General features: G+C 39.1%; 1 protein-coding gene across 2 annotated transcripts in view; it reads left to right on the forward strand.

The window, feature by feature from the left end:
- asz1 (ankyrin repeat, SAM and basic leucine zipper domain containing 1) overlaps positions 1 to 15,003 on the forward strand; it is a 94,988-nt gene that overhangs the window by 57,239 nt on the left and 22,746 nt on the right. For both annotated transcript variants that reach the window (XM_072269361.1, XM_072269362.1), the window contains exon 10: positions 7,113 to 7,225. In XM_072269361.1, coding sequence (XP_072125462.1) covers positions 7,113 to 7,225 — 113 coding nt within the window. The remainder of the gene's footprint in view (positions 1 to 7,112; positions 7,226 to 15,003) is intronic.

The following is a 15,003-nucleotide window of genomic DNA, read 5'->3' on the forward strand; positions in this document are numbered from 1 at the left end:
GCTCAGAGATTACATATGTGTATATTTAATATACTTCTATATGCATGTATACTTACTTGATTGTGGGTACCATGGTGGTTATTCACAGGCACCGATTGGAAAACTTGTTCTGCTGTATCAATTACGGTCTTTTACCATTGTAACAAAAAGGCACTTAGTTGCAAAATTTCCGTTGCTTACATCCTTTTCATTATGCTCAGATATGGAAGTAGATTATTAATATATAAACATTAGTGATCTTTATATAACTCTTCATCTCCAACTTTACAAATGCACTAGACTTAGTTTGTGTTGCTGGATTTTGTGGTTCATCTGATAGCTTGACTTATCACATATGGTGCACCCTACTTCATTGACTTCCAGTCCCTCACTGTTGCTTGGCTGTCTTCTCTAGTCTTGCCTGAGGCAGAGTATAGCCTGCTGCAATGCTACCACAGATTCACCTATCACAAAGAGTTACTGGTTGTACAACATTGTTCAACAAAATACTAATGATAGACATTAGTATTCCCTTTAAATCTCAGATTAAGTATTTCAATAGATTAAATTCGTATCATTGCTGCCTTTCTTGAAAGTTTTTTTCAGCAGTATTACTTGGATGCTCCCTCAAAATTTCCTCAACTGATAAAATTTTCTAGTGACAGATTTAAAAGGAAATGCCAGATTGTGCAGACGAAGAAGATACTAATTTTAATTTCCAGTGTGGTCCGAGTCATTCCACCTGTATGGTTGTTTTAGTTAATTGTATCAAAATTGCTTTAGGAAGACCGAACAGCTGCTGCTTGCATTTCTACAAGAGCCTGGCTATCAGACCCAAGCTCATAAGGGTGAGGTTGAAATAGGATGTCAAAAAGAGTGTCAGTATTCAGATTTGGATGAGATCAGGCCAGGTGAACTCTTCATAATTAAATGCACTGAGGCTCTGTACTTCATTTAGATCTTGGCTACCTAATTGGAGCCTCTCAGAACCCAAGCAAGTGTGATGAGGTGAAGAAATCAAATCTAATGAAAAAACTAGTAAATCGATTAAGTTTAAGGATCTGTTTTATATTAAAACAAATAAAATGTTTGTATTGATAGATCCAAGCGGACTTTATTTTGTTTGATTAATGCAGTGCCCTTCTTGGCAAGTGAAAGTAGACTAACCTAAGCATGAAACTATAATTATTTCAATGTTGCTGTTTAAAAAAAACAGATGTCATGCAGTGTTCTCAAATAATTTACTGTCTGCCTTCTGGCCCAAAACTAGGCACTAATTAGTTTATCTCTTGGCTCAAACCATCAAAGAAACTGATAAACATGCTAGACTGTTTACCTAGTCATCAAACAAAAATGGGAAATGTAATGCGTTTAACTTTCAGTATTGGATGGACACAATTTGTCCAGTCTCATGACTTTTCAGGAGAAATAGTTATGTATTAGTATGGACTTTGCAAACTGAGACCAGAAAGTAAGAGTAAATGGCTATTTTCAGTAAAATAGATTGTAACTAGTGAAGTGGTCCAGGGATTAGAACTGTACAATATATACCAGTTGCTTAGATGAAAGTCAAAAGGGGCATGTTTCCAATTTTCTGAAGTGAGAAAGAAAACTCTTAACCATAGTACCTGTTCGAAGTACAGGTGTCCCCTGCTTTTCGAATGTTCGCTTTACGAAACCTCACTGTTACAAAAGACCTACATTAGTACCCTGTTTTCGCTAACAGAAGCTGTTTTCACTGTTATGAAAAAAATCAGCGCGCAATAAAAGGCAGCGTGCGCCCTGAGCAGCCGCTCTCCCCCGGATTCGAAACAGCATTGTTTTAACACGTGCCTGTGAGCAGCCGTTTGCAAGATGAGTTCAGAGGTATTGGAAAAGCCTGAAAGAGCTCGTAAGGGTGTTACACTTAGCGTAAAACTAGACATAATTAAGCGTTTTGATCGTGGTGAACGAAGTAAGGACAATGTGAGTTTGGCTTGCGGAAGCTGACGAAGATGATGTTGAAGAGGTTTTGGCATCCCATGACCAAGAACTGATAGATGAAGAGCTGATGCAATTGGAAGAGGAAAGGATAACAATCAAAACCGTATGCAGTAGCGAAATGAACGTGAAGCAACTGCGTGAGATTTTCGCTGCAATGATAAAGTACGACTTTAATTTTGAAAGGGTACATAGGTTTAGGGGACATTTGCAGGATGGTTTGAGTGCTTACAAAGAACGGTATGATAGAACAATGCGCGAGGCTCAGCAGTCAAGCAAGCCTTCCACGTCAGCCACAGCAGACGACGAACCTCGACCTTCAACATCGAGGCGGGCAGTCATAGGAGAAGATAAGCCGCCTGCTCTAATGGAAACAGATGACGAGATGATACCTCAGTAACCCCCCACCCCAACCCTCAGGCCACGGACAGATACCGATTCGCAGAGAATGCAGCAGTAGTTGGGACGCACACGGCACATATTTAAGAAAATAGCCGAAATAAACATGCTAATTAATTAGGTGCCACCGGACACGTAATTAATTAGCATGTTTATTTCGGCTTTTTCCTTAAAGATGTGCTGTGTGCCTTCCGGCTACCGCTGGACCCCTGCGTGCTTCGCGGCAATGTATCGGCCGGCAGCCTGGAGGGTGGGGGCCACTGCACCACCCCAGCCTGCAACGACTCAGTCTAACACACCATCATCAGTATGCTCTGCGCTGTCTTCACAATTCCAGTAAGTGATACTACACTGTACATACATTATTTCTACTTTATATAGGCTGTGTATTTTTACGTGTTATTTGGTATGATTTGGCAGCTTCATAGCTTAAAGGTTACTGGGGAGCGCTTGCGCCGTGTTTTTGCCGATGGCGCTTGTGTGAGATTTTCTGCCGAGAGCGCTTGCGTGAGATTTTCACTTCAGAGAACAGTACCGGCAATGATTGTGGAAAAGTATTTCTACTTTATATAGGCTGTGTATTTATCATATCATTCCTGCTTTTACTATATGTTACTGTTATTTTAGGTTTTATGTGTTATTTGGCATGATTTGGTAGGTTATTTTTGGGTCTGTGAACACTCACAAAATTTTCCCATATGAATAAATGGTAATTGCTTCTTTGCTTTACGACATTTCGGCTTACGAACCGTTTCATAGGAACGCTCTACCTTCGGATGGAGGGGGAAACCTGTATTTCCACAAATTGGTCAAATATGGTTCTCCTTCCTCAAAACTATTTGCCTCCATCTAGTGTTCTGTTATAATGCCGTTTGTAATGGCTTCTTCCTGTGTCAGATATTCAGCTAACTGGCCTACGGTTTCCTCCTTTGTCTCTATCAGATGAGCTACATTTGAACAATTGGGTTGCATTTGCTTGTTTTCCAAGCTAATAAATTGCATTTTTATATCATAGTCGATCATGGATGTTGCATCTTAGCTGTCTACATGACATGCAAATCAGGGCAGTAGAATATACAGAGCAAGCTGTTGCTTCGCGCAGCAAGCTCCCCCTCTCCATGCAGCTGATGAATCCAAAAGAACGGCAGAAACTGATAGAGTTTGGCACCAGGAGTTGCCAGTCAGTGTTGAACTGCCTTAGGAACACCAGCTTCAGATTTTCCCCAGGGCATACTCCAGAAGCCTCCCCCAGAGGTTTGAGATCAGAGTTTTCCTTCTAGATGAGCTACTAAAAATTTCTTCAGGTACATAGTGTAAAAGAGAGGCGAAAGTGGATATCAGACCGCTGGAAAACGATACTAGGAAGACCGTAACGGGGGCCAAGGAAATGGCAGATGAACTGAATATGTATTTTGCATTAGTCTTCACTGTGGAAGACACTAGCAGTATGGTGGAAGTTCCAGGTGTCGGGAGTCATGAAGTGTGTAAAGTTACCATTACTAGAGAGAAGATTCTTGGGAAACTGGAAGGTCTGAAGCTAGATAAGTTATCTGGACTGAATGGTGTACAGCCCAGGGTTCTGAAGGAGGTGGCTGAATAGATTTTGGAGGCATTAGTTATGATCTTTCAAGAATCACTTGATTCTGGAATAGTTCCGGAAGACTGGAAAATTGCAAATGTCACTCCACTCTTCAAGAAGGGAGTGAGGCAGAGGAAAGGAAACTATAAGCAGTTAGTCTGACCTAAGTGGTTGGGAAGATGTTAGAATCGATTTTTAAGGGTGAGATCTCAGAGTACTTGAAGGCACATGATAAAATAGGCTGTAATCAATATGGTCTCCTCAAGGGAAAATCTTGCCAGTCAAATGTGTTGGAATTCTTTGAAGAAATAACAAGCAGGATAGACAAAGGAGAATCTCTTGATGTTGTGTACAGGATTTTCAGAAGGCCTTTGACAAGTTGCCACACATGAAGCTGCTTAACAAGCTACAAGCCCACTTGGAGTATTATGAGCAGTTTTGGGCTCTTTATCTTAGAAAGGTTGTGCTGAAACTGGAGAGGGTTCAAAGGAGGTTCAAGAAAATGATTCAGGATTGAATGATTTGTCATATAAAGAACAATTGATGGTTTTGGACCTGTATTCACTAGAATTCAGAAGAATGAGGGGCAACCTAATTGAAACCTATTGAATGGTGAAAGGCATTGATAATATAGATGTAGACAGGATGTTTCCTTTGGTGGGAGAGTTTAAGACTAGAGGACACAACCTCAGGATAGAGGGGCCTCATTTTAGATTGGAGATGAGGAGGAATTTCTTTAGCCAGAGGCAGCTATGGAGGCCAAGTTTTTTATGTATATTTAAAGCAGAGGTTGATAGATTCTTGATTGGTCAGGGTATGAAGGGATACAGAGAGAAAGCAGGATATTGGGGCCAAGAGGAAGGTTGGATCAGCTATAATGAAATGGCAGAGCAGACTCGATGGGCCAAATGGCCTAATTCTGCTCCTGTATCCTGTGGTGTTATTGTCTAACTTTACAGAAACTGGCTGATGTTTTCCACATTATAGTGGTGGCCAAATATCATAAGACCCTCGTTGTACAAAGTGTTTTGGAATATTCAGAAGGAGTGGTATTGCATATCTGCAAGAAATCCTTACTGTTTTTAATCAGCATCTCAAAAAGTTGAGTTTATTCCTTTTTCTTTCAAAGATTTGCACCTTGTACCTTGCTAAGTTGTTACGTACAAATGCGCACTGCAATTGCTTTTGGGGAATAGAAAGGGGAATTTTATGTTTTGACGATGTCTGCATGTTCATCTGTGAATGTTAGCTTATCACTCAATAACTTTAAATGTCATATCGGATTTTAAATAAACATAAGTAATTTCCTGTCATTATATACACTATTCAACAGAAATGGTGTTAGAATCTATGCATGTATCTATACTTGGGATGTAAAACACTGCCTTCCACTGTACTAAAGTCACTTAAGCTGTCTGATTATGGCAAACAGTCCATAAACCAGTCAGGGCTTCACGGTTCATAGTTTGACACAGAATTGACTCATTAAGTTCACAAGATACCTTGATGCTGTTTCTAATACCACAAATAATGTTCATTCAACTAATGGATAAAATTACTCATTTCAGTATACATTCTAACTGTCAGAGAAAAAGCAAAACTTTCAGCACACTTTGACTTAGTATATTTCATTCCATGTTTGAGTGTTTCTTGTCATATTTCAACTGCACTTTATAATTTCAACATTCTGACCAAGCAGAATTTTAAGAGGCATCGACAGTAAAAATCCATTTTTATGGGCTGAACAGATACCTTATCAGACTCTGTCATGAACTGTGCATGACCATTTTAATCATTAACAGGAGATTTCTTGATATTCCCTTCACCCCTTCTTCCTATGAGAATAAGATGACTGTTTATGATGCAAATAACTTGGATTTATCCCCTACCTCCATATACAGTCCTGACAAATTGCTTTACATGGGGATGAATGATTTATCTATCCATCTCCAACCCTGGCTAGGTTATCCATTACTATAAGATCATCCAAGTCTGCTAACTAACCCTCTTGCCTTTTCCATTAATTCTCTCCTTAAACTACCTTCCTACCTTCTTCTTTCTTTTTTAGCCTCACCCCTGGTAAGAAATGGGAATGGTTTGTGTTTTTTTTTGTCCTGAAACCGAGACCTGTTCAGTTTCTTCTTTAATTCACCATTCATTCCCCATCAGAACGGTGGCAAGGAGTAAGAGTAAGAAAGTGAGTTAACACAAGGATAGGGAAAGGAATCTCAGTAGTTAGCTATATAATGAGAATGGGACTGCAGAGAGATTAAGTTGGAAAGAACAAGGCTGAAAGAGGAAAAGTCTGAAAGAGTTTTGAGTTCTAACCCTGGGCAGAAGGAAGATAGACTAGTTTATCTTGAAATGGAAGGAACTGGGAAAAGTAACCGAATAGGTGTCGTAACTGAGATAACAAACCATGACCATTTTGTAAACACAAGAGATGCTGCAGATGCTGGAAATCTGGAGTAACACACACAAAATGCTGGAACTCAGCAAGTCAGGTAGTATCTTTGGAAATGAATGAACAGGTGACGTTTTGGGCCAAGACCCTTCATCAGGACCACTTTGTACCTGATGAGTGTGAAAGGTTGGTTGAGCAGTAGAGAATCTGTAAGCTTTCTTTGTCTTTTTGAAAGGGAAGATGATTTTGTGGAACGGAGTAGGTCCCAAACAAACTTGATAGGTTGTCACCATAACTTGAGTTCTGCAGTTAAGCAAATTGTGCAGCAGATATTTGAATGTTGCAGAACTTGAGATGAAGCAGTAAGATTGGGGACCATTCTAGGTAAGTGACTTGGACAAGAAATAAAATACAGTGGTGATTCCTGAGAAGAGGGAATAAAGATTAAAATCTGAGATGGAGATGAAAATCATCTGACAGATTCCCTAGGTAGACAGTGTAGAAGGAAAGGAGGTATAGTGAGTTCAGTATAAATATTAGGATTGTTAACAATTTACAGTGGAAATTAAAGCTTTGTTCAGCTTCCAATCAAAATTAATAAATATCTGTAACATGATAGTTAATTTTCTGAATGCTATTAAGTAAAGGAATTGAAACATTTATCATTGCCCTAAGGTTAAATTTGTGGAGAAGAATGACAGCATGGATGGTCCTTCATTGACAGTGACATAGTGTGAGCATAAATTGTAGCTTTTTTATTTTTTTATTCAGATTGGAATCACTGATCCTAACGACCAGCAGAAAATTTCAGATGCCGTTTGTGAACTGCAACCAGAAGATCAACAGGTTGCTGAAGTACCAATGCTGAATAATTTTGATTGCAGGTAATTAAAAATAAAATGATCAACCACTTTAAACAGATAAGTCAGATGCTCATCAAAGTGGTGTTGAAAAAGTGCGAGAGTAGAATAGAATAGAACTTTATTGTCGTTGCTCAAGAAAACAAGATTGCTGTGCTACTCCAGTCTGTGCAAAACAGATATTTATAATGCATATTTATATGGCTTAACTTTTTAAAAAATCCCATATTTACATGCATCAAGTGACTTTGATAGTCCATAACACTCAAAGGCCAAGTGGTAAGCTGGAGTGTATTCAGCAGCACAACAGTCCTCGCAAAGGTGCTGTTTTTCAGTCTTTCTGTCTTGGTTAAGATGTTTCTGTATCTCCTACCAGTTGGCAGGTGACTGAACAGACAGTGTCTGGGAAGGGATGGCTCTTTAATGATATTACTTGTGTGCCATCGAGAGTTGTAGATTGTCTCCAGGTCCAGTGGTTGAGTCCCAATGACGTGCTGAGCCGCCTTAATCACGGAATGATTTGCGATCTGCCTTGCTGCAACTAGAGTACCACACTGTCATCCTATATGTCAGTCTGTTCTCTAACGCATGTGCATCAAAGTTAGCTGGCAATTTTGGAGCAAATTAGCTCCCCTTCAGCAGCTCAGGTTATGTTGACGGACTAAGAATACACATTTGTTATATGGTGAAGCCAACTTGAAATTTTCATTCATTTGAAGATGAGTCTCTAAAATATTTTAATGTGTGATATTTTGTGTGATGCACAACTTTACAAAATCCTTTGAAATTTAATATTCCTTGTGAACACAGCCATGGCAAATAACATGAAAGAGCTTTAAAATAACGTGGTACGAAAGGAGCATTCTATACTGTTAGAGATAATTGGGTAGAAATTTGTCCTCTGTAGTCTGCACTGACTGCATGTCCATAATGCAGCTGTTCATTGTTGTTGGCTGCTTCTGAAGTCTGATTCCATGTTCAGCAAGAGCTACCAAGGTCAAGTTTTTATCCTAATGTTAAAGCTAAGATGTTGGAACTTTATACAGGTGAATAGATTTGACACTTCTTTAGAAAAAAGAAATATTTGTTCCAGTAAGCTAGAAGAACAGTATTACAATTTCTGTTTATGGGCCATTTCCTTTGGAGATGGCTAACTAATTTGAACCCAATGATATATTTGGGTCATGTATCATTAGACTTTGGGCTGACGCAGCACTTTATAGTTTGGAACAAGGTGTTCTGTCACCCCACAAATACAGTAGATTGGCTCATGTTGGGACAAAGGATTGCTTTTGGGGTGTGTGTATCTAGACAGTTGCTGTACAACGATCATGCTGAAATGGGCATGGAGATCCGAAGAAAAGGCTCAGGAAGTCTTCAGAATGCATCATAGTGAGTTTAAATGGAAGATGAGGGGAAAGGAATGGACCCTGCGAAGGGTTTTGCTTGGGGATAATTTAGATGCATATGACTGATAATGTCAGAATAAATGGGCACCTGCTGTGTGCCTGGGACAAGGTTTTAAACAAAGCTATGTTTGGCCTAATTTGTGAAAATGCTGGGGCTAGTATGTTCTTAGCTTTGAGCCCAGTTGGAACTGGCCTTGATCAGGATTGGTTTTAACCTGATATCTAAGTAGATCATAAAGATGATTGCACTGTAGTAAGTATTGCAAAATTAATTTGTCATTTGAGAAACACTTTCAGATAATCCAAGGATACACTTTTTAATGCAAGGACTAATTGAGAGAGTGTTGTTTACAGCAGCACAACATCTTTCATTAATAATTTTTCCTTGGACTTTGCTTCAGAACATATTATTACATTTTGCCAAAAAGTTAGGAGGTAAGATTCTCTTGGAAAAAAAAATAATGCAATATCGAAGAATGCAAAAGGCATTCTTTCAGTTTCATCGTTACTTGTCTTGCCTTTTGTACTGGATACTGCTGGACTAGAAGACAGTTCAATTTAAAAGTGATCTAAATTATAGTAACCCACCATCTCCGAGATTGGGGATCCTAACCTGGGGTCCGCTGACCCCTCTATATCCTAAGCTGCTGTGTTTTTTTTAATTCTCTGTTCCTTGATCTTTACTTGAGCATTACATGGCTCTTTCATTAATTGAAAAGCATTTTTAAGATTAAAGTTGAAGCAATGATATATTCATTTTGCAGACCAGAATTAATATTCACAATGTATTATTATTAAAGTGAGCCCATTGATTAGTAAAATGCTGATATTTTAAGTTTTTAGATAGTTGATAATAGGTAAAGGCAGTGCACCTTGTTACAATGTGGTTTGGAAATCAGGAAAGCTATTACAGTAAGTGGCAAAATCAGACAAGTTTAAGAAACGTTTGCAGAGAGGATATAGGTAACAGGCAAATTTTAGCCCAACAGTGAGAATTAATTTAAGGCACATGAAGCAGAGCTAAAACAACTTTAATTTTGGAGGTTTCTCTCCATTACACCCTTAAATACTTCAAGATACAAGTTACTGAATAATTTGATCTGATGAAAGTGTGTGCTTCCTAAATATTACAAATTCGGTGTAGGATATTTAAGACTAAAGTATGTACTTAAGTGGAAGATTTTTATTGCCACACTATACAAATTATTTTGGAATAAAAACCCTTGTCTCCGTTTACACTGTATGCTTAAGAGAGCTCAGTCCTGCTCAGTCATTTATCAGTCACAGATTATTGTCAGAGAATAGATGTAGTTTGTAAAATGTTCACATTATTGATGCTCTTCAAGCAAATATCACAATTAATTATGTGCCGTGGAAGACCTTGTAGTAAGTAGACAGGCGTTGAAACCTTTAATTCCCTTTGCCTCTCTACAAATATGCCTTGGTTCACAGAATGTCCCTGAGATTGTCAGAAAGTTTGGATTTAGGTTATGGATGACAGAGGGAATGAGATCAACTATTATCCTGTCTCCCAAAATAAGCTGTGATTTAATTAATCCAATGTGACGGTCTTAACTGCCTCCTCACCTTTGACAAATGCTTCTGAAAGTAATGTTTTGAATGAAAACATTTTGCTAAGATTTTTTGTAATTATTTGCAGAGTAAAATGTAGACATAGAACCCAGTTTGTTACATTTTTGCCTGTAATGTGTGTTTCAAATCTAATATTTTGTTTACTGGAAGTTTTCCTATGGAGATATTGATGTTAATTTCTATACTTTCAATTATCCTTTCTATTCAATAATAGAGTTACAAAGAAGATTGTAACAAAATTAGCCCTGTTGTTTGAAAGGAGGTAGAAACCATTTTATATGAATTATAAATGCAAACTGTATTAACAAACTCTGACTGTTCTAATGTTAAACTAGGTGTTAGAATAAAACAGTCCAAACAAATCCAGCTGGAGTTGGTGTACAAGTTACTAAGTACATCAAACACACTAAAGCGTGGGACTGAATGTTGATGTTTTATAGGGGGAAATGGTTAGACACACTTATTGCTGACCTTGAAGTCACTTTCTGGGAGGTGTTTGATACATTTTCAAGTAAGGTCTGGATTTCCATCTATCAATAGATGTATCTGAAGTGATTGGTTCATTGGAAGAAACATAATTTCCTCATTTGCTGGATAAGAGGTTCTTCCAGTGGGATTTTATTCTGACAGGTTGATCCATCAGTCATGTAACTTCAAAAATAGTTGTTAATTTTCACATCAGTTCAGTGGCCTGATATCACTTTCACAAAGTTAAAACATAAATTAGAACAACAAATTTAAGCTCAAATTTATCGCTATTTGTAACTAATTTTAGTAATGAACATTAATGACGAAAACACTTTTAAGATTATTTTCACTTTTTATGGTTTTGAACTTTTATCTATTTACGAAAGAATTTTCTATCAAGATTGCCAGAATTACATTTTATTAAATAGTTGCCCTTGGTGTTTGTGTACTCTAGCAGTTTTACATGATTGAAATCTTTGGGTTCAACAAGTCCAATAAGCTCTTTAAACAGTCCATATTTTCATATTTTTAAAGTTTAAACCTGAAGATATTTGGGAAGAATATATTGACCCTGATTTTACAGTTGTTATGATAGCAACATTATCAATGTTTGTCATGTTTCTGTATGTAGTTTAATGGAAAATTGCCCATTGTCAATGATTTAATCATATTCAGTGTCTTGCACTGTTTACCAAAATAAAGAAAAATGGTTGAGTATTAAAGAATTTGACATTTATATTGTAAAATAACTTGAAACAGTTTCACTGTGAAATGAGTTTTAATGCCATATTTAATGCTTAGCAAGTCCTTTTAAAAATACTAAATCATGTAGATATAGTCTTACATAGATCATTTCCCATAAAAATTTCTTCAAGTGCCTTTTAATTGTCTTAAGTTAAATTTACTCATATTTCAGATTTTATATATAACATCTCAATCATCTGTCAATGTAAAGTCTTTAAAATATTAACCAAAGTATTTGCCTCGTCTTCCTGGTTTTGAGAATCATGTGTTCTGTTGTTTGGTGACATTCTCAGGATGTCAAGTTTCCCAATCAATATAAGAATATTGGTAACCAAGGTCAAAAAAGTGGAGATCATTAAGTTCTGTTGATGTCTTTCTTCAAGTTCAGTGGCAATCATTGTCACACTGTATCTGATTGTAAAATCTGGACCAATCTTATTCTCAGAACAACAAAAGAGAAATATGCAGTATGAAGGCACCAAAGAAACTTATAATAAAAGCAAGTCCTGCTATTAATCTAAAAATGAGTAGTTGTCCAATTTGCAGTTGGTATTTGAGAATTCCATTTGATATTTCAGATTTGTAGTTAATTTCGAGTCAAGTAAATTAAGTAGAATTAATCAGAACAAAATATTCATGCTTAAATAGATCCATTCTATTGAATGGATATTTCTGCAGATAGAATTTTGTTTATCTGATATTCAACTGTGCAGGTATTGGAATTGTTAATGCAAACTGAATAATTTATGGTGTTCCTCACCTGTCCAGGTCTTTTTTTCCCCCAATATCAGATTTCAAATTCAGATTTATTTATCACATGTACATCGAAACATACTATAAAATGTGTTGTTTCTGTTAACAACGAAAAATGGATATGCTGGGGGCAGCCTACAAATGTCGCCACATTCACACATTCTGGCGTCAACATACCATGCCCACACCGTTCAGCAGAACAACATAAGCAGCGGCAACAACAGACAAGCCCTTTTCTCACCCTTACACACAATCACACACACCCTCCCCCCTCTAACTTCTAGTCCCTAGCCCAGGCATTGGGTGTCTGCCCTCCAGACAAGCCAACCCAGGGGCTTCAACCTTGAGGCTGCCATCTCTGGGACTCACTGAACTCGGTCTTTGACCTCCAGGCTTCAAGCTCTGGACTCATTGTGCTGAGCACTTCGACCTTCGGCTTTCGCTAACTGCTGGGTCTAGACCCCAGAACTCGCCAGTCACGATTTTTTGGGCCTCAGTTTCCAGACGTGCTTCGTCCTCTGACCCAGTGAGGTGGGGGTGGTCTATGCCTGTACAGACCTCACTGACCTGAGGATCGCTGGTCTTCGTCTTCAGCACCTGAAAACCCACCCTTTGGGATTAAGGAACTTTGGCCATCAGGACTTGCTGATCACGGGTTTGACCTTTGGGCCTCAACCCCAAAAGTTGCCAGTCAGGCGTTTGACCTTCAGATCTCAATGTCCAGACTCACGTGGACCTCTGACCTAAAGACTTGCCAACCTGGATTCAAGGTTGTAGACCCTCATGCCTCCTGCCTATACAGACCACTGGCAATGCTGGCCTCTTCAGCACCTGCTGACTTGACCTCCAGGATTGTTGACTTTTGACCGTGCAGTGCTCCAACCTGGACTCCGAACACTGACTCCTGCCACTGACTTTTCATTTACTGCCTCTGACCTTTAGCTTTCCCTCATCCCTGTCCCTGAGCCCTAACCTGACCCCTATCTCCATACGCTGTTCGCAAAACCATCCCTATGAACCTAAGTAACAATTAGGTCTGAGCCACAGCATTGATAGACATCATAGCTGGTTTCACCATGTCAACAGTTTTAGTTGTATGTAGTTCAAATCAGGTCCAGTGAGATACAAGTACAATGAAAAGCTTGCTTGCAGCAGCAACACAGGTTCAGACATTACAAAGAATATAAAGGTATACATACTTTATACAAGACAGTGAAGAGATAAACAATGCGCAAAAGACATTAGGGGAAAAAAAATACAGATTCAGAGACTAGACCATGGTAGTACGAGAGGTGGTCCGTAGTTTTATATTGCTGAGGTAGGGTTAGGATTAGAACACAGAGAACAGAAAAAACCTACAGCACAATACAGGCCTTTCGGCCCACAATGCTGTGCCGAACATGTACTTGCTTTAGAAATTACCTAGGGTTACCCATAACCCTCTATTTTTCTAAGCTCCATGTACCTATCCAAGAGTCTTTTAAAAGACCCTATTGTGTCCACCTCCACCACTGTTGCCGGCAGCCCATTCACACACTCGCCACTCTCTGTGTAAAAAAAAAACTTACCCCTGACTTCTCCTATGTATGTACTTCCAAGCACCTTAAAACTGTGCCCTCTCCTGTTAGCCATTTCAGCTCTGGCAAAAAGCCTCTGACTATCCACACGATCAATGTCTCTCATCATTTTATACACCTCTATCAGGTCACCTCTCATCCTGTGTCGCTCCAAGGAGAAAAGGCCAAGTTCAGTCAACCTATTCTCAGAAGGCATGCTCCCCAATCCAGGCAACATCCTTGTAAATCTCCTCTATGCTGTTTCTATGATTTTCCCCATCCTTCCTGTAGTGAGGTGACCAGCACTGAGCACAGTACTCCAAGTGGGGTCTGACCAGGGTCTTGTATAGCTGTAACATTACCTCTCGGCTCTTGAACTCAATCCCACTGTTGATGAAGGCCAATACACCGTATGCCTTCATAACCACTCAGTCAATCTGTGTAGCAGCTTTGTGTGTCCTATGGACTTGGACCCCAAGATCCCTCTGATCCTCCACCCTGCCAAGTGTCTTACCATTAATACTGTATTCTGCCATCATATTTGACCTACCAAAATGAAACAGTTATCAACGTTGAACTCCATCTGCCACTTCTCAGCCCAATTTTGCATCCTATCGATGTCCCACTGTAACCTCTGACAGCCCTCCACACTATCCACAACACCCCCAATCTTTGTGTCATCAGTAAATTTACTAATCCATCCCTCCACTTCCTCATCCAGGTCATTTATAAAAATCACGAAGAGTAGGGGTCCCAGAACAGGTCCCTGAGGCACACCACTGATCACTGAACCCCATGCAGAATATGACCTGTCTACAACCACTCTTTGCCTTCTGTGGGCAAGCCAATTCTGGATCCACAAAGCAAGGTCCCCTTGGATCCTATTCCTCCTTACTTTCTCATAAGCCTTGCATGGGGTACTTATCAAATGCCTTGCTGAAATCCATATACACTACATCTACTGCTCTACCTTCATCAATGTGCTTAGTCACATCCTCGACAAATTCAATCAGACTCGTAAGGTACGACCTGCCTTTGACAAAGCCATGCTGACTATTCCTAATCATATTATGCCTCTCCTGATGTTCATAAATCCTGTGTCTCAGGATCTTCGCCATCAACTTACCAACCACTGAAGTAAGACTCACTGGTCTGCAATTTCCTGGGCTATCTCTACTCCCTTTCTTGAATAGGGAAGAACATCCATGACCCTCCAATCCTCCAGAACCTCTCCCATCCCCATTGATGATGCAAAGTTCATTGCCAGAGGCTCAACTAT

This window comes from Mobula birostris, chromosome 9 (genome assembly GCF_030028105.1).
Source record: "Mobula birostris isolate sMobBir1 chromosome 9, sMobBir1.hap1, whole genome shotgun sequence".
Taxonomy (NCBI): domain Eukaryota; kingdom Metazoa; phylum Chordata; class Chondrichthyes; order Myliobatiformes; family Myliobatidae; genus Mobula; species Mobula birostris.